The 27,541-nt window shown below is 46.9% G+C and overlaps 1 protein-coding gene across 1 annotated transcript; it reads left to right on the top strand.

Annotated features, from left to right (window-relative positions):
• The first annotated feature begins 6,732 nt into the window (after nt 1-6,732).
• On the top strand, nt 6,733-11,029 carry LOC121045605. The gene is made up of 4 exons (XM_040498571.1): nt 6,733-6,785; nt 7,434-7,725; nt 9,037-9,501; nt 10,625-11,029. The coding sequence occupies exons 1-4, from the start codon at nt 6,733-6,735 to the stop codon at nt 11,027-11,029; spliced, it is 1,215 nt and encodes a 404-aa protein (XP_040354505.1).
• The last annotated feature ends 16,512 nt before the right edge of the window (nt 11,030-27,541 follow it).

Below are 27,541 nucleotides of genomic sequence, written 5' to 3'. Positions count from 1 at the left end.
TCGCTTAACTTGATTCCCAGGGAAAGCAGGATTACCGACATTGACGTAACGAATGTCGATGAAACGTTAATGGCGACGAAGCGTGTGTCAATGAAACGTGTATCCACGAGAAAGTGGCCGTGGAACGTGTTATCACGAAACGCAGGGAGAATAAAAAAAATCAGTATTCTACTTGCAGTTGTTACATGATTTAAGACGGCCAATGGCAGGTGACTGCTGGTAGAATTTCGGAGAAGTTATTCTCCCGGCTGCCATGGCCTAATTCTAGAGGTTATCTGGAAGAGTACCTGTAAAAAAACGATCAAATGTCGCGAAGCAGGTTGCAGCGCACTTACGTTGACGATACAGGATTTGAAAGGTGTAATTCGAGATATATGTTGACATTAGCATGACAACCACTCAAACACAAAAACGACAAGGAAGGTGTCCGTGAAGATTCAACAGGATGTAGCACAAGCTGTCATTTGCAGAACCAAATACTAAACGCATCACAAAACAATTATTGTTTTTCTTTGAACAAATCGCTTTTTCCCGATATGCGGGTAGGACTTTTCGAATGTACTGCAGACGCAGAATCCGCAGCGGCCACGCAGGGCGCAACACACGCCAGACTAGTTCCGGCAGCAGACATTCCGATATTGCCAACGGCTAATGCGTCATCGGTCACACCACGCGACCACGCTGCTGCCCTTTCTCGCGCACAAATTGGGTTATGGGGATATTTATACAGCATGTAGTTGGTCAGCCATTTAAAGTTGCGACGAGTCACATGCTGTAGATGACCAATTTAGCCAGTGCAGTACAACCGCTAGCCTGGGGTCTTTAACGTGCACCACGCAGTACTGATACACGACCGCACGCCGGTACGATGCTCATCCACATCGAAACGGGCCGGGGTGGGGCGCGAACCCAGGATCCCTGGGTTTTCTCGCGCACAGAGAGCGGAGTCAAGCGATAAAAAGTCTACGGCTGATTGGTTCGGCAAGGGCGCACGTTCTACCACGCTTTCAGCTTAGGGAGAGAAAGAAAAGGAGAGAAGGAAATGCAAAACGGGAGTGCACGCACAAAAGGCTTATCTTCTGGGGCATCCCAACCAGGACCTCGTCCTGATCTTAACAATGACCACAACGAGAGGATTTGTCACTTGTACCCAAGGTTGATAGTGCAGTGAATGCTATGTGGGGCCTTGGGGTTGAGGCAGGTGCTGTGTTCTGCCTTATCACCAGCTTCTAGACTGTAGACACGTGACCCTAACCGGTGACACGCTTGGCCCAAAACACGCATACCATCTACCCTGATGTCAATACCGAGTGAACATACAGCTCTATGAAGTCCACCTTTTAAACTTCCTAAGAAGCTGTCCCGCCCAAAATATACTTTTAAATGAAAAACTAAGCGCTACTATTTTTGCGCACGATGTCCACAAATAAATAGATGAATAAATATATATATTTTACCAATATATTTAAAATTATGTGTACACTGTTAGGCTCCCGTTTTTAACCTTCAATTTTTTTACGAAAGAGGTACACATAAAAGACACCACGGACAGCACATCTTCCGACTTTCAACACACGATGAATCGCCGACGCTGGCAAACGGAAGGTTACGACGCTGCGCGAACGGTTTTGGAAGGATGCTGTATATGGTACTCCGGGCGCAACGGCTTCGCAGCCGTTCGAAGTGAAAAGGATTCGCGACGACGAAGTAGCGTCTTGCATCTTCAGTTAGCTAACAGTTCGTGTTTCCCCGTTATATTTAGCGGGGAAACATGAACAAAACTAGTTTCACTGCTAGATTTAGCGGGAAAATTGACGTCATGTGACATAAGCACCAATTCAATTTCCCGCTAAATTTAGCGGGGCGGTTACACCCATGCCGACGGCGACGCCGACACCGTTTTAAGCGAAAACGGCGCCTAAGAGCTGCGATCGAAAATCCATTATTTGATTAACTCGCTTTCCGATCTGTGGGTCGCCTGTCAATACCGCCCGACCAGGCCGAGTTCCACTCGCTCCGAGGAAGTCACACGGGGAGCGCTATCATCAAGAAAGGTTTTATCGATACTCAAGGCTGAGGAGGGCTAAGGCTGCCGTGTGGTCCGGGTCTTCCGTTGGAGTGGCTGCCCGGCACCGGCTCTTCTGTTGGTCTTTGCCTTCGAACTGGCTCATCGCACACCGCACTTCACCCGCCACGAGCCTCCTTTTTCTTCTTCTTCCCTCACGGCGCCGTCCCTCCACGTGCCGTACCGCTTATTGTCCCCTACAAATCTTATGCACTTCGTCATATTGTTACACGTCAAACATACAACCAAATTTCATTTGTTTTTCAATCTTCAAAATGAGAAATTGATTAATTAGGCCAAATATCTGGAAAAACTTCACTTTAAGGATGTTAACAATAGTTAACCAATTACATGAGACATGCAATACAAATAAATCAACTATACTCAGTTTCACCTTATGACGTACCGCAGAGAAGGCTACAAGCGCGAGCACCTTGCTCTAGGGCACATCTCGGCGGCACAAGCTCTTGTGCACCAAGGGCAGCTGCCAACGCTATGAGCTCGCGCTTCTAGCCTTTGCTGCGGTACAACATAAGGTGAAACGAAGTATAGTGTCTTCGCGAGTACATATAACCTATTGCTTGCATGGCCGAAACGGGCCCTAATGTTATTAACAGGGGGTATATTTTTACCCATATATGTCATAAACGGGCTATATGTGGCAGTATTTGAACTTTTATACCGCGATATATGACCGTATTTGCACGCGTATATGGCAGTATTTGCCCACTTATAAGGCGATATGGGGCCGTATTTGCTCTCATATATGGCGGTATATGGCCATATTTAACTCCTTATAGTATCAAAAATGGCATGGTCTACCTGGCAGGTAGACCATGCACAGCAAACGTTGCAAGGCAGCATTTGATTATCGTGCTGGCAGTGGGCCTTTGAAGCTGGTGCACTGCAAAAAAAAAAGAGTAATAGTCCACCAACACAATGTAGTGGTGTCCTGAAACAAGTCCACTTCAACAATCTGCAGGGTGAAGTTGGCACTGGATGGTTCACAAGTGGCTCCTTCTGTTGCCTCGGCTTGTGTTCCTTGCACACACTGCAATTTTCTACCACCTACTTGATGTCATTCTGCTTTGCAGGCCAGTAGAGAGCTCCTTTAGTACGATGAGTGTCTTCTCTACACTGCTGTTAGCCTTGTGTAGCCTTGACAAAATCGTGCTCTTCATCTCTTCTGGAATGACGAGTCTATTCGACCTGAAGAGTAAGCCCCCTCCTCATGGATTTCATCCCTGTACGGCCAATATGGCTTTAACGCACCTGGTATGTCTCCTTTGTTGCTCGGCCACTGGCTCTTTGCATACTGCAGCATGGTAATCAGATCCGTGTCCCTGCCTATTGCTTGACGACATTCTTCCAGTGTTCCATCTCTGATAGGAAGACACTCTGATACATTTACCTCGAAGACTTCTGGCTCTTCCTCCTTCGAAGGGTTTCCTGACAGTGTGTCTGCAATGCACAGCTCTTTACCAGGAGCGTACTTCACCAGCAGGTCATATTTTTTCGGGGTCAGTCTCATTTTCTCTAATCTAAGAGAACATTGATTCAGAGGTTTTCTGAAGATTGCCTCAAGTGGCTTGTGGTCCGACTCCATGGTAACGGTTTGCCCGAAAATGTAGTCGTGAAATCGACTGCATCCTTTGACAATCGCCATCAGCTCCTTCTAAATCTGGGCATAGTTTTTTGGGCGCCATTTAACAACCTTTATGAGTAGGCTACTGGGTGGCCCTCCTGAAGCAACATTGCACCCGTTCCTTTGAAATTTGCATCCACTGATAGAGTTACTGGTTTGTTCTTGTCGTGGATCCGCAAAGTCGGTGCGACAGCGAACGTTTTTCGAAGTGCTGTGACGCTTTTATCTTGCTCTTCTGTCCAGGACCAGGCCGCCTTTTTCTTCAAAAGTTGCCTTAACGATGTACTTGTGTCGGACATGTGTGACATAAACTTGTCAATGAAGTTCACGACTCCTAGGAAGCTCTTCAGTTCCCCCATATTTGATGGACTTGGGAGAAATAGGATGTCTTGTACTCTCGTAGGGTCAATTGAGAGTCCCCCGGGTGACAAGATATGTCCCAAGTACTTAATCTGTCTATGAGAGAACCTGCATTCTTCTTTGTTCAGTCTGAGGTTGACCGCACGACAACTCTGCAGCACGGCTTGCATTCGACGGTCATGTCCGTCTTCCGTCCTTCCCCAAATAAGAATGTCGTCGACCATGATTTCAACTCCGTCGAGACCTTCAAACACCACATGCGTAGTCTTCTGGAACACCTCGGGAGCTGACAATATGCCGAAAGGCATTCGAAGAAATCTGTGTCTCCCGAACGGTGTTGCAAATGTGCAGAGGTACAAAGTCAAAGTGTCTAGCTTGATCTGCCAAAACACCGTGGCTGCGTCGAGTGTCGAGAAGAACTTGGCTCCTTCCAGTCATGCTGCAATGTCCTCCAGTGTAGGCATGCAGTAGGTTTTCGCATGAAAGCCTTGTTGAGCTCTTGAGGATCGATGCACAGTCGTAGTTTGTCCTTCTTTTTCACAACCACGATTGGGTGGACCGACTCTGTTGGTTCTGTCACTTGTGCAATCAGCTTCTGTTGCACGACGTCACCTAGGTGACTTTTCTGCTGGTCTCGGATGGCTACTGGGACTGTACGTGGCTGTTGAGTAACAGCCTGCGCATCCGGCTTGAACTTCATGTGATACTTGACATTTTTGATTTTACCAAGCCATGGAGGATGTCCTCGTGTTCTTTTACTGTTGCGTCGTGCGACTTCACATCGGTCTTGACTTCACTTGCGAGCGTTTTCGTGTTCCGTTTCTGACACCATGTTATGAACTGTCCATTAACGTCGCGTTCTTACAACCAAGCAGACTGAGGTCCACGAGCTTGCCTCGACATGGTCACATTGCTTCCCGCGTGTACGCTGCTCATCGGCCAACTGTCCCAAGCTGCTTGCGCGTGATAACTCGTGCTCCCCCTCGGTGAAGCGGCTCTCTTTTGTGTACAAGATGTGAACTTGTCAACAGGTTCGGTACACGTTTATTGGTACAAGGTTACAATTGGCGATGTACACTAGATAGGAACAGAGGGAGTGGCGGGAGGTGGTTTGCAGGGGCTTGGGGGAGAGTTTACGATTATTTTCTTCTTTCCATCTTTTTTTTTTTAAGCGCACACGTTGTTTTTTGTACGATCTTGTTGTCTAAGGGTTTTACTTCATAAACACTTTACAGTATTTACTTTCTACGGTGTTTATCTGCCCTGTTCCTTCGCTATATGGGCTAATGACGCCGGGTGCAAAAGCCCATTTGAATGTTTCCAAATCCACAGATCATAAGGCAAAAGTTCAACGCTTTTATCCCTCAGAAAAGCACGTACCATTTCGCTAAAAACAACGCCGGTGTTATGGTGGGCTAGAAGGGGAAGTGCTTCTCCCAGCGGCGGTATGTGGTTCCTCGCTTTATGCCTCATGTATCGCTATCACCATCGTACTAACTAGTGCCACTAAATAAGGTAAGCTTAAATAAGCCACTGAAGAAGCGCAGCTAATTTAGTGGCTCTAGTACCAACCGTAAGTTTCCGTAAGTAAAACCCCTTCATGTTTCAAAAGTAGCGCAGTGTGCGTCGATGCACGGGGCACGTGCAACGTGCAGCCCTTGTAAAGATCATGGCGGCACAGCGCAGCACTGAGCTAGATTTGAGACGCAATGAATTTCCCAGAAGTGGCGCGCGGCACGTGCCTCGAGCATTTCTACAACAATGAGTGACACCACTTTTATCCGTAAGCTGGCTGCAGCGCCACAGCGACAAAAACAGGTAAATTTTATTCGGAAGTTGGGTTCTACAGGAAACAAAGCAGGTTAGAAATATAAAACGGTGTATAAGTGATAGTGTTCCCATTTAAAAATAAAAAATATGTATGCAGACTATATATTGCGGACATTTTTGTAAGCATCTTTTCTTCTAGGCCCAGCATGCAAGGTGGCGCTGATTCCTGCATACAGCTCAAGCCTACAGAGCTGCACTATTGTCCCTTCATGTGCGCTTTGCTTGGGTGGAGACATCGAGCCATTTTTCTTACACGTTCCCTTCTCTTTTTTGTTTAAAAGCGCGTGAAAGAGCGTGTCTTTGCACGCGTTTGTCGCGCTGACTGTGCTATGGTACATTTTGTTTTCGTCGATTTCTTTGTATTTTCCCCATGAGCGCGTGTTGTCGGCATCGGGTACTACAAAGGGTGTCATCACCCTAAACAGGAGGACATTGAGGCACCCTAAGCTGCACTAGGGTGCCTTCATGCGCGCTTTGCTTAGGGTGGAGACATCTGGCCATTTTGTTCCCACTTTTACATTTATTTTTTGTTCAGAAGCGCGTGAAAGAGCGTGTCCTTGCACGTGTTTGTGGCGCTGACTGTGCTATGGCGACATTTTGTTTTCGTCAGTTTCTTTGTATTTTCCCCGTGAGCGCGTGCTGTCGGCATCGGGTACTACAAAGGGTGGCATCACTCTAAACAGAAGGTCATTGAGGCACCCTAAGCCGCACCAGTGTCTGTTCTGTAGGCTCGAATCGGGGAGCCACTTTGACCCGCGCGATCGTCACACTTTCACCATAGCTGTGGTGCGTAAGTACGCTCTGCCAGCGATCCTCCAAAAACGAGGTCATCATGTACGCTGTCGAGGTTCTAGACGGCCGCTTCTGCTACATTCACAAGCACAGGTCAGTCGCCTATAGCTACGTATTTTCGTTTTTTTTTTTTTTTTTTTTATTGCAAACGACGCAGGGAAACCGAGAACGTCAACACGTTTCTCTTCCCGTCTTGCTTGTAATATACCTCTGCTCTGGAGCCACTAAATACGCTATGCACAGTATATCCGTACTCGAATGCCAAATTTTCTTCTGGACGCCATGATTTCGGTGGTAGTGCAGAGCTGGCGTAAGCCACCTTTTTTGGAAATCACCGGTTTGGGGTGTTTGGGAAGAGAACGCACGTGCACACCACGAGCCCCTCGCTTTAAAGCCTGTCATGGTCACTCGTGAGTCTATGGAACGCGAGCCTCTGTTTTGATATCAGAACCTCTGAAACCATGACTTCAAAAAAGGTGTGATGGCGATCATTGCGATACTAAAACCTGACTTCCTCAGCTTTATCGATGCAGTGCCGCCAAACTCGTACGACGTCGCCATGCTCTGTCGCGGACTGTTTTTTGACGCTTTATACGGAGGAGGGAAAGCCGTTTGCCGATGGAGGACGGCACACCGTTACCTAAAATTTCAGATAGAGCTTCGGATATAGGTTTAAAATAATTTTCCACACCAGGGTGACTGGAGGGTCGCTACTCTATATCCCTACTCTGCTCTACGTAGGCACGTCGACAAGCTTTCGATCCTCTGCGCGGAACGCGCTGCGATGCTCCTTCGTCTGGGATCCGGGACGGTGACCGGCGGCTTGCACCGCCTTCCGTCCCCCGAACTGCAGCAGCTGCTCGACGAGTTGGCCAGCAGGTCCCCTCTTCGCTCCCTGACGTGGCCAGACGTCGCCCCCTTATGTCAGCTGGGACGGCTGAGGCACCTGAAGCTCGAGAGGATCCTCGTGACTCACCCGGACATGAGGGCCATCCTGGCTGCAATGGATCCCGAGATACTCACCCAGCTGACGGTTTGGAAGGCGAGCATGCTCGTCACCGTGTAGATAACGTGACCTGTATTGACGTCACTTCAGCTGCTGTTGTGCTCTCGCTACCGACCGCGTATAAGTGGTGCTCACTGGCGGCCTTAGCTGACTGCTGAGGGCAAGCTTCCACAGCGCTTTTGTAAAGTACAAAAATAAAACGCAGACAGAAGAAGATTGCGAGAATTGTGTGTGTGTGTGTGTGTGTGTGTGTTTTTTTTTTTTGTGTATGTGGTGTTTGAGTATGTGTTTTTTATTCTTCGGGCGTGTTTACTTTTGCAATTCGGGGTTGTGTGCAGTTGCCCGTATAGGTTGAAAGTTAGGGTACACTGTGTAGTGAGCGAGCAGGTCGTTTTTAATTGTGACGGAGGTCTGGGACATGTATATAAGGCGATGGGTGTTCAATAAACTTCAAGCTGTGTTAAAGATTTCGTTGTCCCGTCCGTTTTTTTTTTCTTCCTTTTACGTTTTATGCTTATTTTGATTGTCATTTCGCAGCTCACCTGCGTTTTTTACCTTTCTTCACTAATCAGAACGACACCGCCCGAGCTTCCGGACAGCATTTCTTTAGCTCAAGACGTCGCATTTTCGAATCGAAAAGATCGCCAATTTCACCCGCACTGCTCTAAATACCAAAATGGCTGCGCTCACAGGAGGATCGGGGGATGGTGTGACGATACTCTAAGCTTAGCTTATACGAAAAGTGGCTGTACTTCTTACCGCGTAATTAGCACGGCTTGCATACATCATCTCCCATTGTAGTTGTCTCGCTGCTGAGCACGTAAGTTCTGTAGCCTACATTTGGCATCCCTGCATTTGGCATCACTGCATTTTTTTTCTTCGGCAAGAACGAGTGCAGACGATCACCAGCAAGTTGCAATGACGTCACGCGGTAGCCGCGTATTCGCTGTCCCGCATAACGGAGTTTGTCGCTGCTGGATCCGTGCAGACGGCAAACAAGAGCAACGCATCTGCGACGAGTATTTTAGACCACCAAGATTGGCGTGTTCACAAGACAAGAAAGAGCAATCTAATGGAAGCTAACTCAAATCTTATGACCCACTGGAGCCTGAGTGGTACAAGGATAAAAGGTAGCAGAGTTCACCACCTGTCGAACTCTTGCCCCGCAAACCACCTGGTAGCGAAACGGAGGTGGGAACTGTGTATCAGTGAAAGAATCTAGTACACACGGTGGCATTTTAAAATACTGCTCACTAAAAAAAAACCCGCCATTGCACGTTCATTGAATTTAAGAAAATGTCTAAATGAGGGAATTCGTTTTATTTTTTCTTGGAGCAGATTCGCTGCAAGTGCCAGGACCTGGGGCCCGGACCCGGTTGGGACGAACGCGTCCGAGGCGGCTGCCACGAGGAGCGCCAGCGGGACGTGGTCTCCCTCGTCGAACTGGTGGGGCAGTCCAGGGATCTCCAGCGTCTTCAAACGGACTTTGAACTCGACGTGGAACGCCTGGCGACCTCGGGCCCCTACCCTTGTCTGAGGCGCCTCACCCTGACCCGACTCACGGTCTCGGGCATGCCCAGGAGCGCCCTGACGGGCCGGGAGCTGCAGATGCTCCTGCTCCAGATGCCTGCGCTGCGAGAGCTGCGCTGCAACGTAGCCCACGCGCTCGCCGAAGTCGGCGTCGACGCGCAGTCCATGCTGGGTCGCCTGGAGGTCGTCAATGTGCTGCTCGACCAACCGGCGCAGGCCGCGGGAATTTCGCCCGTGGAGTTGCTCGCCAGGTTTTGCCCAAACATTCGCGAGGTGAGCTGACAGCACCGGTTATTCATGAAACATATAATGCCAGCAAAAAAAAAAAAGAACATAATAATTTGTTGCTTTAATGTTGACGGCTTTAACTACGTGCAAGAGTACGTCTACACCTTGTAGGTCGCAGCTTCATATGATATAACATGAACTGAACTGCTTGAAAGTAGTATATGATAGGGATTAGTTCATTTAAGTATGTTCTTCACTACCTGACTAAATTCAAGTTTTTTTTTTTTTTTTTTTTGTATCATGCTCGGTGTAAGGGGCCTCCAGACGATAAGTTGTCACAGGCAGTTTGAGAGTGTTTGAGGGATCCAATACTTACTAACACATGGTTCCACATAGCAGACAATAAGGGCCCTTTCCTCAACTATAAAACGAGTTGCTGCAGAGTTGGGTAATTTTCTGGTTTACGCAATTGCAATCAAGTGGATTCTAAACATCAAAAACATTTAGCGGAACTTGTACATCTAAACAGTATTGCTTCAAATCTCTCTGGGCAAGTATTTTGAGTTCCACCATATGAGCAATTCCTTTTGAGTTCCACTAAAAACCGATTAAAACTTATAAAAATTTTTTATCGTTTTCGTATGTTTGGCGACTTTCGACAGTATATACTAAAAATGAGTCTCAAAAAACAAGATGGGCCCGGGTAATGCCAACTGGGACATTTTACGGATTAATATGCCAAATACGCATAAAAAGTGTTATACTCAATGCAATTTTGATCTTTCAGGCTCATGAGCTATTAGCTGCAGAGTGGTGCTTTGTGAGTGACTCATTTCGCTGGAATTAGAAAACGGCCGCCTTCTCTGGAGAGAAGGGGAAAAAAAAAAGCACCCCCAATGTTTCAATTCGGGGTTGAACACGTGGCGGATATCTGCAAACATCGACATAATAACGCAATGTCCATCTTTGGCAGGTTACCATTCGCGTATCGACCGAGCGTGACCTGTCACCCCTAAGACGTCTTCGCCACCTGGAGAGCCTGTCTCTTCGCTTCGGAGGACCGGGGGCCCGATCCTTCCTCAACGAATCCTTCCTGGAGGCCCTGGGCGACGTGGCTCACAACTTGCGCCACCTGGAGCTGCCAGTGCAGGCCCACCTGCGATCACAGGCCCTAGCAGACGCCTGTCCCGCCCTCAAGTCTCTCGTGGCCCGGTGCTTCTTCAACCGACGCAGAGCGGACATCGAGTCTCCTAGGCCTAACAGCACGATGCCCCTGCTTGAGGACCTGGACGTGGACACCCTCGTAGACGCCTCAGTGCTGCTGCCCATGTGTACGCAGCTGACGCGACTCAGGCTGACGCTGTCCCAGCTGACGGCCACCGATGCCCGTGAGCTGGCAGATCTCTGCCTGACCCACTGTCCTCGATTGCAACAGATGACGCTGCAACTCCTGCACGCGGGGTGCTCCCACCGCGCCGCCGTCTACCTACTGCAGCACCTGACGCGCGTGCCGCAGCTGCGCATCTTCAGTACGCCCAGTGAGGACATGGTAAACGGCGACCTGCCTCATTGAACAGTCTGATGTATGACTCTATCGTCAGATATCTACACGCCGAGCTTTATATTTCGATACCTCGATTTCGACTGATATCAAATGCAAACATTGGCAGAACAATGGTCGATGGCAGGTTAAGAATTCCCAGTAGGTGTTTCTCCTCCAGCATACGTTCGTTGACTTCCACCAGGTTCAGGATATCTGTGGGCCAAAGTGAGTTCAAAAACAAATCTTGCGGTCAAGACGTATCATTTACTGGGATCTTAGCCTGTCACTGACTATAAAGTATTACAAAACACAGCAAACCTCAGAACGTACTACGAAGATCACTTTTGATCATGAATACGAATCTGAAATATAACGGTGGGAAATGCCATCTAAAAACCGGCAAAATCTTCTGCATTTTTCCCCCTTGTTCACGAGACCTTACATTGGCATGAAAGCGGGAGTATTTTTTTCTTCTTTTTCTAGCCCCCTACTTCATTTATTTTGATATGAACACTTAGTTGACAAACTGTCTTTTGTGCTTTTTGACAAAACTAGGGCAAAGCAAAGGGTGCATCCAAGTATAAAAGTGATCCTACGAGAGTTACCCAAATAAAGCAAAATATAAATACTGCAAAAAGAAATATAATAAACATTGTAAGCTAAAATATGTTACTGTGACTTTGATACTGTGTTTTTTTTTGTATTACTTTGTTTCTCGTTGCTTAATCTCTACGTGCTCGTCGCATGCCTTCTGTGTTTGAGTTATACATTTTTTAAATATTAAGATCACATTAGTTCAGCATAAATGCATACACGGTGGTATGTATTGCACTTCAACGTTGCATCAAATTTTTTCCTTGAATGGCCAACGGCGGGGACTGCCCAAAATAAAGAAATACAATTCAAAGTTTTAAGAGTACTACACTCCTCAATGCAACAACAACTGCTTCGTAGCAAAAAGAAAAAAAAAAAAAGCTAAGAAATCTTGACTCGGCAAACACCTTGCTGCCCACAAGCAAAATAAAGAAGAAAAAAACGAAAACCTTTACGTAATCTTTGTGTGAGACGGGAATAGGATACAAAAACAAAACAAATTGCTCTCGAGCACTCCAACGAGTCCATTATCCTACCCGTCGCTACCAGCTCCAGGAGCGAAGCAACAAGGCGAGGCGAGCTCGGTGTGCCATTGCTGTATTCTTTCCCAGAACTTGGGATCCAACTCCATTATACGTCAATCTAACAGAGAACGCCACCGTCTACAAACGCAGACATATACTTTTACACATAAAGGGGAGTACGAACGGACTATCAACGGATAATGTGTTCCTCCTATGTCTCTTATTGACGACTTGCGGGACCAAAAGCGTTGTTGTGGGCGCCCTTCCACGATCGGCTAAACGCTGTCTGTGACGTCTTGAGTAGGACAAATTCTGCTTTCATCGATAGAAATCAGAGTAATGTTAGACCGTCAACCTTGACGGTGTTGGTTGCAGGACGTGATAGTTCATTTGAATGTGCATTTAAACCATAGCTTCTTTTATAGTGTAGAGGAGGCTTTGGTTTCAAATATGAAATGCTTTTTTAACTCTACCCCATTCCCCAAATTTTGTCCATCTGTTTGTCCGTGCATTTCCTGCTATATTTAGCGGGAAAATTGATGTCACGTGACCTGCCGTCACGGGTCATATACACCAATTCAGTTGCCCACTCAATTTGGTGGAAAATTAGCGTCACCAGACCTATACATGAATTCAGTTTCCCTGCTAAATCTAGAGGGAAACTTCACGTCTTGTGGCCAGGTCATCCATTTAGTTTCCTAGCTCGATTCAGCGGGAAATTGACGTCACGTGAGCTGTACAGCAATTCAGTTACCCTCTAAATTTAGCGGGATAAATCACGTCTTGTGACAGACACCAATCCAGTTTCACCCCTAAATTTAGCGAGGCAATTGACGTCATGTGACCTAACGTCACGGGACCTATATAACCATTCAGTTTCCCCGCTAAATTTAGCGCGAAAATATGCGTCTCGTGACCCATCAGTTCCCCCACCAATAGACCGATCTCACCAGCCAGTTTGACTACGCCACCGCTGCCGCAATGCATAGAGGGAACTTTAGTCTTCCTGCACGTGCGACAACCCCGCTGGAGCTCTGCGCGTGTGGAGCACGAGACGGCACAAGCCTCCGCATGCACGGCCGTCTTCCTCTTGTGAACTAAAGTTATGGCGGCGACACGCATGCGCCGAACGCCTAGTAAGATCGGTCTATTCGCTATCATTCATCTGATGCATTATAGGACTTCGGAAATAAAGATAACTGCCAATTTTTGCATCAACCATCGACCTTGTCGTTTGCAACTGATCATTCACATTCCGCCGCTCCAAGCAAATGCTTTCAGGTCCTCACGGAACAGTTTCGTTTTAGAGCGCAGCTCTTAAGCCTGGTTCACATGGTGCGATTTTCTTCAGCGAAATCGGTGAAGCGATGAACCGCACATGCGAAATTTCGCGTTTCCTTTCACATTGATTGAGAACATATGCGATTTTCCGCACTTGCGAAGCACATGGTTGGAACCCTTGAATTCGTTTGAGGATACTCATTTCGATATTTAACAAAATTATAAAATTTTCCGATTTATTTATGAGCTTCTGGTAAAAAGTACGCGGTATACTTATATTTAGGGCCCATTCAGACGTTTGCATCGACTGCATTCGCATCAATGAAAACGACAAAAACAACGAGTACGACGAATGCGACAAGGACACCGGTAGAGCCACAGTTCATAGCTGCTTGAGCAAGCTGGTTGTTGCGTTGCTTGGCATGTCGCGCAAGGCGAACAGTTGTCCCGGTGGCTTCGTCACGTGGACGATGTTCCACAATGAAAGAGGGCAAGTAGCAGCGCGTCTTGACTTTCATAGAGCATGATGGCCGCTACTCTAGATGACGAGTTCAGACTGCTCTGTAAAAAGGAATACCTAATTCTGCGGAAAAAGAACTGCTGCTCCTAGACGGAAGCCCGCGGTGATGGTAGGTGAGGCCGTGCTGGCAAAACAGAGCCAAAGAATCGGAGTTTTACTCATTGGTAAGTCGACTTGTGCTTTTCTGCGAGCAAGTTTCTGGAATACTTTTTTTCTGCAGACCCTCTTTATGCTGCACAGGGACCCGGAGCAGTTTCGAAGATATTATCGGATAATGCCGAACACCTTTGAAAGACTCTACGCTTGCCTGGAAACAAAGCTTACGAAGCAATATGCCGTCAGAGAGCCCATTTCGTCGCGGGTGCGGCTTGCTACCTCTTTGAGGTAAAATGGTATTCTCTTTAAACTGCACTGTTTTGAGTGGATACGAGGTGCAATTAAACTGGTTTATATGGCGAACTCATTACTAGTTTCTCGGCTTCCAGACATTAATATACACAGCAATGTTTTGCTTTTATTCAGGTACCTGTCATCGGCAACGTCAATGCAGGACCTTGCACCGCAATTCAAGGTTGGAGTGTCAACAGTGGCATCCATTGTGCATGAGAGATGTCCGCATATATGGAAGGTGCTTCGCCCAAAACACATGAAGGTAAGCAAAGAAAAATGATTTCGTTTTTGGTAACTTGTGGAAAAGAGGACGGTTTCACATGGAGCGATTTTAGTTGCGATTTCGCAGTTGCGACGGCGCTGTTGCGGCAAACAGGCAGGATCAATGCGATTATGAAATAATCGGAGCTGCGTCAATTGTCAAACATCTTTCGTGACGTCACCAGCGCCGCTACGACGGTACGGAAAGACAGCCAATAAAAACGCGCCTCGTCCAAAACCAACCGTATCCTTAATGTCGCATGCATGGTGTGAAAGAGTCCCTGGCGTCTCGTAATGAAAAAAAATGCTTCAAATAGAGGTGGTATTCCGGTCGTGTAGTATTAAATGGGGGCCATATCTTGCGCCGGTTGCTGTTGAGAGCACGTGCTGTTAGTGAATTTGCACAACGCTTCTGCAATGTATATTTCACACCGTCAAGATTGTTTATCTTCGCCAGCAGTGCGTAGCAGTTCTTTTTGAGCTCTAGCTGCGATCAATGCGCGCCAATACGGCGTCCACTAAATACCGCCTTTAAAGATGTAGATCATTAAGAACACCAAGACTCACAGTGGTGGTCTTGGGAAAGTGATAAATTCAAGTCCCCCCCCCCCCCCCCTGCCCCGGTGTACTCTTTCCACACACTACCAAACCACGGAATCATCTAGAATTCTAAATCAGGGGGTGTTGTAACTATTCGGGGGGGGGGGGGGGGGGGGCTGTTGGGAGGGGGTGGCCTTAGGTCTAGATGCATTGGTCAAGAAATTTTGGGGGGTGTCGCCCCCAACCTGGAGATAAATAGGGGTGTTGGAAGGGGCTGGCCTTAGATTTATATACATTGCTTAAGACACCCTGGGGGGGGGGGGGGGGGTGTCACACCCAACCTGGAGATAATTATGGGAGTCGGGTGTACAAATCACTGCAGCAAGCTCGTCCTTTTCAGCTGCTCCTAACTAGACAGGATCGCCAATAATGAGGCAAATTCTGCGGTTCCATGGGTTTATATCACGGCGTGGATTATATGCGCAGCCGAAATATCAAAATGAATCATGTTGAAAGCTGCACTGTCAAAAAAGGTTTCTCAGAAAGTTTACACAATAGAGAGCCATTAATTTATGATCATAAGGACGAACTTGGGAAGGGAGAGTTGCAGACCGGAGGATGTTGAGGGCCCCAATGCTACTACTGCGCCACCTTCGAAAGACGGGGTCACGCATTACGCATCCTACGAATACAGTTTGCAGACAAATAGTAATTCGAGGCACCGCACCATCTCTGCTTTGTATGTCGCACGGCAACCAATGAAAGGAGCAGCCTGGCACGCGGCTTATGGAACACGGATGCGTCAGTGAGTCGCGTTCGATCGATGTCTGCAGACTGGCTTTTGTCTTTTGTATAGGCAGTCTGACACCGGCCTGACTTGGCCATAATATGATAGCTTACAAAAGTAAGTTGTGAGTGCCTGGAGCTGGGCTAGTTGGTTAAACATGCTTCTGAAAGTTTCCAGCTGAACGTTAAAAAAAAGAAAGGAGCGAGGAGAACAAAAAAAAGAAAACAGACACACAGCTTTTCAGATTCAGTAACAAAAGTATTCGCAATTGTTAAGCATCAACAAGTATTTCTCATATTTGAGAATACATTTATTACCAGTATTACTATAGGTAAAGTAAGATTACATGAACTGCTTTTAAATAACAACATAAAACCATGTGTGAACTTCGTGCTGTACTACTAGCTCCCATCAAGATTCACAGACTGGGGAAAATTGCCGAAGGCCTTGAGACAGGGCGGAAGTTTTCTCATTGTGTGGGGGCCGTTGACGGAAAACACGCACATATCGAGGCCCTTCCCGATTCTGGAAGCCTGTACTATTACTACAAGGTGGTGTATATGGATCTACAAATTTACTTTAACATATATCATGTTTTTCAAACGCGCATGAAGTGACGTAACATTCGGCTTTTCAGGGTGATCTACTCTATAGTGCTGATGGCCGTCGTGGACAGCAAGTTGAGGTTTGTGGCCACAGACGCTGGAGCGTATGGGCACCAAAGTGGTGGTGGCGTCTTCAAGGCATCAAGGATAGGACAGTACCTCAGTCAAGGTGCCTTGAATTGTCCACCGCCAAATCTGCTGCCATCTTCCCATGTTATCGCCGCGTACGTTTTCGTTGAAGACGAGGCATTTCAACTGAGGCCGGACTTTCTGAGGCCCTGTCCTGGTTGATACCTCAGCGATTATCTAAAAATATTCAACTATCGACTGTGTAGAGCGAGGTAACCTTTAGAATTGTTGCACTTGCATTATCATAACAAAAATCTCAGTGTTGTCTTTGTCCCATTTCCAGAAGGTGCGTCGAGAACGCATTCGAAATTTCGGCTACTAGATTTTGCATCTTCCGCAGGCCAATCGACCTCCTCCCAGACCACGCCACTGGAGTCGTCCGCGCAGCTTGTGTACTGCAGAACTACCTACAAGACGACAAGTTGCACAGGCTAAACGCCTATGCTGATTGAAGTCGACCACTTCGGCAACATTGTTGATGGCCAGTGGCGTAAGGAGGTTTCTCAACAGACAACCGAGTTGCTCCACCTACCGAGGCTAAAATCGCGGCACGTCGACCAATCTGCCCGAAAATGTAACACAATGGCCACCGCAGTGAGAGACCTGTGCTGGAGGTACTTCGTAAAGGAAGCTGCAGTGTCATGGTCAAGAAACAGCGCTGGACTAAAATCCTAAGTAGTGTCAGTGGTATGGTGACAAATCACAAAGTTTTCAAGTTTTTGTGTGTGAGGATCGTCTGACCTATTTCCGGTGGAACAGGGAGCTGAGGCCACCATTACAACAATATTCTGCCGCTGCGAGTTAGCTACTTTTGAACGGGCGCTCTGGTGTGAGACGGCTTCCGTGTGAGGCCCACTAGGTCTTTGAACAGAGAAAGTGAACATCTGTTTTGTACCCAGACCGGTGCTACTGGATGGGGATGAAATTTGGGACTCTCCCTGTTCATGTTCGCTCTTCATGTGCTTAACTAGGAGTGGACGTAATTTATACTCTGCTGCCCGTGGAGGAGTGACCCAGTCCTCTCAGATCCTTGGTTGGATAAGTGGGACGAGTGTTTTCAGTGCAATTCCGCAAGATCCTGAACTGACGCGCAGTCCTTAAAGGGAAGCCGGAACACTTCTTTAAAAAAAAATGAGATGGAGCTTGATTCTAGCGTATTTTTATCCCGTGGATATGAATATCGCGTTCGTTTTCCCCGAAGATGTAACTAAACGTGAGAAAACACGAAAAACACCCGGCCCGTCGTGGCGTCATAAGAGGGCCTTTCGGCCGCAAAGCTCGTGTCGCTCGAGGGCCGCGTATGCTATCCCTAGCTTGCCAGGTGTATTCCACCCTACTGGCACAAGTGTTAACATCTTTTTCTGCCCTTCTTAAAAACAAATAGCAAGAGTATGAGTGCATAACTTTGATGGACGCTGCTGGAAGGAAGATGCCGAAAACTCCTTTTGTGACGTCACGCTCCTAGAACGAGGGCCTTCGGCGGTACTTTGAAAATGATTTTCTGCAACCTCCATGCACCAAATTATAAAAGAAATAATTTTGATATTCGAGATCCTGGAGGTGAAATGAAGACGATTTAAATGTGTTTCCTCAAATACAAAACCGCTTCAACTTCCCTTTAACTTGGTGTGTGAGAGTTATTTGAGCAGTCTCCGAAGTATGTGCATTTAGGTGGTTCCGGTAGATCTGCAACGTGCTGGAGGTAATGTAGTGTTGAGAGGGAGTGTGTTTGTACACGCTGAAGAAGCGTAGCATCTGCCCTCTCTGCAGTGTGGGGTTAGTTGTAGAGGGTTATGTGGTTATGACGAAACTATAACACAAGGCACGGCGAGTTTCCTTCTCGTCGTGCATTTCCGTTGTAGCTTCCGGGTCACGTACGGGTCGATTTCGTCTGGCCATTGACAAGGTGTACTCGGATTTTTGGGCGGCGTGCGTAGATGAGTGGGCGGCCTTGCAGCACCGGCGCACAATGCAAATATTTGCCTTTTGGCGCCCGTGCACCCCATGACTCCAGCAACATGTTATGTTTCTCTATTCAAATTTGATGTCTGCCTGCACTTGATTGTTTTTTCTTTTGTAACTGGAACTTTTTTTGTCTTTTGTTGGTTGTTATATTTTAACATTTAAAGCGAGTAATAAAATATTTATTCCTGGATCACCCCTGCCTCATGTCACCTCTCTATTTAATTTCCACCCCGGACCTGTTGCCTGCAAATCAGACAATTTTTTTTTTATAAAATGGGGTGTTGTTTTTGCCTCTTCTACGGACAAACTGGCGGACACTTTTTGTGGCAGGTATAGCCTAAAGTAGATCGACAGAGTACCGGCTGATGCCCCACAGAGTGAGGTGCTATTTTAGTGTTTTCGGTGGACCTACGCTGCCCAATCGGGTCATTACTTAGCACTAAATGCGTTTTACCAGCCGATTTTCATGAAATGAACGACACGCTGGACCACACACACAACGTGTGTGTGTGTGAACGTGCAAAACACATTCTGTACTTCCTCAGTCTAGGTCAGCATGAACAACTTACGTAAATGTTGAGCTTTTCTTTTTAATTCAAAACAATATTAGCGACTGCGAACATGACAAAAACACCGAAGATAAAGGAAACGATATAAATAAAAAAACACAGGTTTCCAAATGCAAAGAAAGCCAAAACAATCATGTTGGTGAAATAATCGCAAACTATGCACGAAACCAAATTGTCACAGGATTTCTATGACAAACGTCTCGCGTGGCACGTGTGACATTTGCGGGGGGGACTCATTGAATAGTAGAAAGACCCTTTCTTGAAATCTGTTTGCAGATCTGACACGAAGGTCTGTCCAGAAACCGAGAATCGCTGGTCGGCACCTTGTAATTAAAGCCATTTTACACGCGTGTCACTCGCGTAGCACGCGTCCAGCGCGTTTGCATATCGATAGTTGTTGGCACTTCGTAAAAATGTGAAGCTCGATTTTTATCAAATGGCTTTAATAACAAGGTGCTGTTCAGCGTTTCTCGGTTTCTAGACGGACCTTCGCGTCATCTGCCAGCAGATTTGAAGAAAGGATCTTTCTACTATGCAACGAGTTCCTTACGCAAAGTGATCGAACAGGAGCGTCAATTGTTATCGCCTGCAATTTTACAAAGCAAGCAACCACAACCCTCGCGTGGTACGCAAACGGCAGTTCGTTTTAATGCCGAACTCAAGCTTACATCCCCCGGCTGAAAATATTCACTTGCGAGAAGCACATTCGCCGCCCCACCCCCGCAGCGAATTTTGAAGACGACGACGTAGGTGACGCATTTTTCGTATTTTTGATTCCCACGTTGCTATGACCACCGTGACGTTTTTCACGAGCCGCGTTTCATTGGCTGTCCGTCCCCTTCGCAAGAGCGGCCGTTCGCAAGGAAGGTTTGGCAAAATACGGAGTCGCGAATTAGTCGAATTCGCACCGCAACTGCGTTGTGCCGCAAGAACGGCGTCGCAATTGCGAAATCGCAGGCAAATTCGCACCATGTGAATCAGGCATTAGGCGCTTGTTCCCGTGTTTCGCGGCGTCGCCGTCGGGGAAAACACGCGCGTTGCATTATGGGACGTCACAGGCCTATACACCACTTCAATTCCCCGCCAAATTTAGCGAAGAAACTGAATTGGTGCGTAGGTCTATAACGTCCCATAATGCAACACTGCGCATTCAGTTTGACCGCTAAATTTAGCGGTAAAACTGACGTCACATGACCTTAAGACCAGTTTGGTTTCCCCGCTCAATTTAGCGGGGAGTTGAACTGGTGTTGAAGTCACGTAACCTCAATTTTCCCGCTAAATCTAGAGAAGAAACTGAATTTGTTCATAGGTGACGTTACACGAAGTCATGTGACGTCCTTTTCCTCGCTAAATTTGAAGAGGAAATTGGGAGGAAGAAAGGCAACGGTACAGGAGGAGGACAAAGAGGGGAGGGGAGGAGGGAAAGATTCTACCCTCCTCCTCCTCCTCCTTTCCTACTCCGCCCCCTCCCCTCCTCCTCGTGCGTACCCTCCCCTCCTCCTTCGTGCCCTCCCCCCTTCTCCTGCGTACCATCCCGTCACAGTATATCGCGCGAAATCAAAATACCTCAAGAGCTTGTAAACGTCTGTCAATTTTCTTTTTTTCACCACTACGCGATTAACACTTTCGCTGCATAAGAATAAATTAGCGCGGGACCTTCACTGGGCAGATTCAAATATAGATATGTACCGTTTGTTTATTTGAAGTCGCGGATATCCACTGGACGCCATATTTGAGGGTGATGTTTAGAGCGCATGCTCCGAACGAGCTCACATCAATAGTTTTCTAAGACCGCCAATCTCGATGGTGCGGAATGTACGTTGCCAAAGAACTGCGGAAGCTCGCCGTCAGCACGTGATCAGCAGCCGCGCACACAGCCATGGCCGCCAGTGAATACCCCTTATAAGAAGGCGCCACAGAAACATCTCGTCGCCATATGCTTCTTTCGTTTTGAAAAACAGATGAAATTTAGTTTTAGTGTCGCTCTTTGTCTGTGTGTGCAAGCATCGTCGTCAGTATCCCTCTTTCAGCGGACGCTGGACTTCAGTTTTTTAATGCTACTTTCGGGCAAACGTTAGGGCATCGCTTTGGATACATCCACGGTGGAAGAAACATTTATGTGATGACTCTCTATCCAACGCGGCGACCACAATATGTTCAGCGCACCGAACGCTTCACTCGCACGGGGATAGATAGCCGCCCACGTATGGAATCCCTCCTCTTAAACCGACCGCTCCGGTTGTTTCTCCCAGCGGTAGTTCCGCATTTCCTCGCTCACCGCATCTACCTCACCGTCGCCACGCCGCCATCACGTCGCTAAGGTCCGTAAATTTGTGTTCTCTTCCTTCTTCTTCTTCGAGTTAATGTTCACCTTCGTGCACGATGATGGAACCTGTGATCGACACAGCACCAAAGCAAAACACGAGGCCAGCCACAGGCCGCACACCACCACACCGCGAAAAAAGCGAGCACGCTACGCCGCCGACACCGTCCCGCCAAGGAGGGACCTCATACCTCAGCGCCCTCCGCAGCGGCGCGAAACTAACTACTCCTGGTTCGAGGCTAGCTCCGAACACGATCTGGTCGCTCGCTCCCCGCGGGAAGAGCGGCCAGAGTCATCACCTAAATGCGTTTCTTCCACCGTGGTCACGCCTAACAAAATCGCCATGCGTACGAATGTGCTCTTGGGCCTTTAAATCTCGGTTCACTTGCTTATGTACCGAGGCTCGTGTCGATACTTCCCATGAGAATGCCATTACGTATTGATTGTCGCAATGATCCCATGATCAACTACATCAGCTAATGACAGTAAGGCGCCACCCGCGGGGAAGTCCTGCAGTGGTGCTGACACTGCTGATAGACGATTCGCCCATTAAGGCAGACTAACTTCTGGCGCTCTAAACATGCACACAACACAATTGAATTACTTCTCACACTGTTGGAATGGCAAAAAAAAAGCTTGAGAGTTGCACTAAGTCAATAAAAGCCGCCAAATGTAGCGGATTTTCAAATCGCGGTGTAACTTCTTTTTTTTTTTCTTTTTCTTCTTTTGTAACGCTGGAAAAGTGTTTTGTAATCCCCGTAACGTATGCGGCGTTAAAAATAACTTAAATAAGCACAAAATGAGACTGCCGAAATATGTGCTTTATATAATCCGTAAGTACAGCGTGTCCAAAACAGAAAATTAATGTTTTTTTTTTTCTTTTTTTATCATCGCAAAAATAATTATGCATTGCCGAACTCTCATTCTCCGGCCAAATGGGTCCGAAGAGATGCCAAAGTTTCAGCACTAACCTTTATTTTATTCAAAAGTTATGAGTGATTTTCTGACATTTCCAACGGGAAAATGGAGTACATTCTTGCCCGTTTTCGGTAACTGGCCCCATAAAGCTCCATCTATTTGAGAGCTCTGCTTGCTACCATTTTCTCATAGAAATGTTCAAAAACATCATTTATAACTTTTGAATAAAATACCGGTTCGCGGAGAATGAACCTTCGGCGATGAGTAGTTCATTTTTTAGGTCCAACAAAACATTGTTTCTGCTGTTGTTATTGTTGTTTCGGGGGAGGGGGGAGGGGGGGGGGGGGGGACACCCTGTATATTTTTACAACAACATCGCCATCGTTACAGAGTTCGAATAATCGGAAAGAGGTTTTCAGCTGTGAAGTGCATCGTCTTGGCTGACAACAACAGCGCCCCGGTAGAATCATCTTGTGGATCTAAACGATGTGACTGTAGGCGGCGTCTATGTTTCATGATCCTGGGTTCGGAGCAGCGGTTAATGAACTTCACTACAGTCGTATACACAGCCGCAAACAGCGTCATTTGGACGCTGCGACGGAATAGTTTTATCCTATCAAACAGCCCCACATTCGATTAGGGGAGCTAGTTGTTGCGGGCCACGTGGCTAATGAATCATGCATTTTCTTTGTTTATTTGCTTGCTTGCTTTGTAGGTTTTCAGCTACACGTTTGTGCCTCCTGCCGGCAGACGGCGAGGTAATTTGATAAGGTGATAGAAGGAACATTGGTTTCGGAGCAGTTGCCTGGCGCAGTACTTGCCATTCGAGCTGTAATTACCCGTAATTACAGAGTCTGGACGTTCTGATTGTTAGGATGCCCAAGTGTTTTTTTTATGTATATTTGGTGTGTGTTTGTGTGTGTGTGCGTTCGTACGTGCGTGCGTGCGTGCGTGCGTGCGCGCGCGTTGTGTGTGTGTGTGTGTGTGTGTGTGTGTGTGTGTGTGTGTGTGTGTGTGTGTGTGTGTGTGTGTGTGTGTGTGTCTGTGTGTGTGTGTGTGTGTGTGTGTGTGTGTGTGTGTTGTATAAGCCAACAAGACCCAATTAGGCAGTTGCCATGTTGCACGCGCTCCAGCTATTAGCGAATCGCTCGGCCATTGGACCTTGGCTTATTGTTGTTGACTTTTATCTAAAGAATATATTGTTAAAGTGAATACTGTTTATAACAGACTACGTTTGTAAAAAAATATACACCAACTTGAAAAATAACAGTGAAGTCACCGTTGCAAATGATCGTATTGATATGTAACTCGAAGCCACGACTTTTGATTCTACATCTTGATGAGACAGGGGTGTCTCTCGTTTGTGCGCCCGTCTCTGTATTACTATTCAGGGGCTCTTCCAAACTTAATATTAGGACTTTTTTTTTTTTTAATAATGAGGCACCAAGGTAAAGTGCTCCATCATCTTAACGCCACCACAAGATTATTCGTTTTTGGCACTTTTGGCTCTGTTTTTGGGCCTATACCGCGGTCAAACTACGGTTAACAAACAACCAACGCTTGGGAAGACATTAGAACTCCTGTATGTTATAAATTCACTTTGAGTTGCCGGCAATAACTCAATATTTGAGAAACCACTTTGAGGATTTAAGTTTCAGGAGCACCGCACACTCTGGCTTCTCTACAGCCTCTACCAGAAGATAAAATCAGTGCTTAAATTTTACCTAAAGTTGCGAAATCATGTTCCTTCGGTACGTTATTGTTGTTTGTGTTAGGTGATCTTTATTAAGCGTTTGCGCGTTTTTTTTTTTTTGTTTTGTTTTCACCGTTCCTTAAAAAAAAACTCACTTTAAACGGGGCCATAAATATTTTAAAGCGCCTTAGCAGAACAACGACGGGAGCTCAAAGCTTTTGCGTGTCTCCCTTTCTAGTATCGGCTCCTGCGGTGCCTAGTAATTGGCTGAGCTCTTGAGATGACAGCCTATCAACCACGCGCAGTAGCCGCCGAACTTCAACTAAACGAACCAAAACGTGAAAGTATGAACTGCACTAGCGAATCCATTTTAACACAGTGTTTGCGGAATCACTTGTGGGCAGACAAAAAGCAGGAACCAAAAAATAATGTCCCGTTTTCCTTTTTTTTTTTGTAACGGTAAAAAAAGGACGGGGGAGTGTGTAACACGGCACGAAACACCGACAGTCGCAAATGAACCGTGTGCCTGTGTCAGTAGAAAAATAAAATTGGGACTCCTGACAGCTCCTCATTTCATCGCCACTCCCCAGTCATTACCAACATCATCCGCCAACGGAACTTTATATCGGAGGAAGCTGTCAGTACCACACGACGACGTATATGTCTAGTGGCGTTCGCTAGCCGTGTCGTTGCAGAGGTATATTCCTCTGGCATAATCGCCTGTAGAGCTATCAGTGTGGTTAAAGCGAAACATTAGCCGAAGGAAATACGTCTCGCGGTGTATTAAAAAGCTATACTTCGTTTCGCCCAAAATCCAGGCGCACACGACGCTACCAGCTGATGGAATTAATCAGACTGCGTCGAAGGTGCACATTCAGGCTGTTCGTCGTGTTTATGTACGTGTTCTATCACCGTTTAATCAATCATAAACAGAAAAAAAAATCATATATACTTGCGCTTTTCACGTAGCTTAATTCATCCCATAGCGTCGGCTGCATCTGGACTTAAGCCGAAAGGAAGGCATAGTAGCGTTCGCCAGCCATGTCGTTTACGTGTTATATCTCACTTAGCGTAATCGTCTACATAGCTATCAATGTGGTTAATGTAATACTTTAGTCAAATGCAATGTGTCGCGGAGCATCGCTTTATGGAGCGAGTCCTTCATCTTGTCTTTTTCTGTGGGAAAGCGTCGAACGAGCTGCTGGCTACGAGTGACTGACAGAACCTAGTTTGCTCAAAATCTTTTTTCTAGATAATCCAATTATACGGAGCATTCGTCCGCTTCAATCGCAGGCGTTGCGGGGACGTCGGGACACCGAGTTATGATTGGCTTCGATTATAAAGGTAGTGGCTAGACCTCACTACTGTACTTCGTTTCAGCTTCGGTCCGAGCGCGGCCGATGTTATGAGTTGAAGGGCCAATCAAACACCGCAAAAAGCGCAGCGACATAGCGTGCTCACTGCGCGTGATAAGACTAGCCGGCGGAGGAGCACGCAGAGAGAGACGGCGAATACCGGCTGGTCCTATCAACTGCAGAGAGCACGCCATGACGTTGTGCCTCTTTCGCTGTTTGATTGGGCCTTCGGCTCATAACATCGGCCGCGCTCAGACCGAAGCTGAAACGAAGTATAGCTGCCTCGAGGCCTATACCCACTATCCTTCCAATCGGAATCAGTAAGAGCCCGGTGTTGTGAGGTCACCGCAACCCCTGACCAAGGAGCAGACGAACTTGAGCTCCGGACAGTCACTAACAAATTAAGAGAGGCAGGGCGTGGTTTATTACGTTCACGCTCCCTGATTGGTTGTAGGGCGTTCTTATCGGTAATGCAGCAGTCTGATTGGCTGTTAAGCGATAATGAGATGTACGGAACCCGCCGCGTCCTTCGCTTGTTTAGCTGTCGGCGACTGTTAAGGCGCACCTACAATCAAACCGACAATTCCAAGAAATTTGGAAGGCGCGAACATTGTTCCGGGCTATTATCGTCAAAGGAGTGCATTTACCGGCGACACTACACTCGGCGACAACCTTTCTTGGCAATGCAGTGGAGGGTACAGGCACGTGTTTTCTATCCAATTTCAAGCGCTGGATAAGGCTGTGCGTCGGGTATGGTATTTACTGTGCGTAAATAAACCTCTTAAGTATGTTAGAGTAAAAAATGTACATTCGCAGTTTGTGTAAAAAAGAAAAACATATATATTTACGCGTTTTTTTTTTTTTTGTTCTTTTTTTTACATAGTATTTAACTTTTTTTTTCTTTTTCGGGATTTAAATAGTTTGCAACTTTCGGGTGACTTTTTTTTTTTTTTTGCGCACGCAGGCTATTTGCGCTTTTTTTTTTTTCTTTTTTTTTTTCACGGATGATAAGCGCGCCCATCTATCTACATGTAGGCTCTCACATATATGGTGGGCTAGAAAGTGAGGTGAGGGGCATTTGTCGCATAACAAACAACGACAATGGCTTTCGGAAGCTGGAGATGACCTAGCAGAAATTATCTGATGACAAATAGACCGATCTCACCAGCCAGTTTGACTACGCCACCGCCGCCGCAATGCATCGAGGGAACTTTAGTTTTTCCGCACGTGCGAGAACCTCGCTGGAGCTCTTCGCCTATAGAGCACGAGAAGGCACGAGCCCTCGCGTGCATGGCCGTCTACCTCCTGTGAACTAAAGTTATGGCGGCTTTACGCATGCGCCCAACGCTTAGTGAGATCGGTCTATTCCACTGGTCTTTTTGGATCAATGGACTATATCCGCGACCGAGCACGCGATCCGTGCCTAGTCGCGGATCGCGTGCTTTGTCGCGACCCGCGACTCTGACCCTACCTGTAGAAGACAATCTCCCCTTCGGAAGCGGCCGGCGATGGCCAGGCCCCGGATGATGACGGAGCGACAAATACATTGCGACCTGTTGTTGCAGAGCGAAATAGATTTCCTCACTGGCTTCTGTCGCGACAAGAGGGAAGAAAAAGATTGCTTGATAGCTAGAGAGCGAGGACACGGCATCGGACCCCCCCCTGAACACATGTAAATATTCCGGAGTTAGAAATAGAAGCGTTTTGTTCATAGTGATCTCACTCTGAACCATAATTCCGCACTGTTCTATGAGGCATGTAGCCGGACAGACGCTTATAAACTTGGATGTCAGCTATTCCTGACCTAATGGACAGGTTGTCAGTTGCTAGAAAACGAAAATAATTTTTTTAATACAAAAAATTTGTGTGTGTGCGTTTTTTTAGTTTCTTTTATTTTTGTTTTGTTTTGTTTTTTTAGATGAATTTTTGCAGGGCGGAACAAAAAAGGGTTACTCTACGGCGGTAGCGCGTAGGTGCCCACGTGAACAATATACGATCAATCCACGAGTATAAGTTTACGTTAAAATTATAGATGATATTTTTATCTGATAATACAACAGCGAGATGTGGTTTCAACATGAGAGAGAC

Source organism: Ixodes scapularis, unplaced genomic scaffold (genome assembly GCF_016920785.2).
Source record: "Ixodes scapularis isolate PalLabHiFi unplaced genomic scaffold, ASM1692078v2 PGA_scaffold5__190_contigs__length_132052651, whole genome shotgun sequence".
NCBI classification, from domain to species: Eukaryota; Metazoa; Arthropoda; class Arachnida; order Ixodida; family Ixodidae; genus Ixodes; species Ixodes scapularis.
Note: the sequence above shows the minus strand (reverse complement) of the source record. Positions and strands in the feature narration are given on the sequence as shown.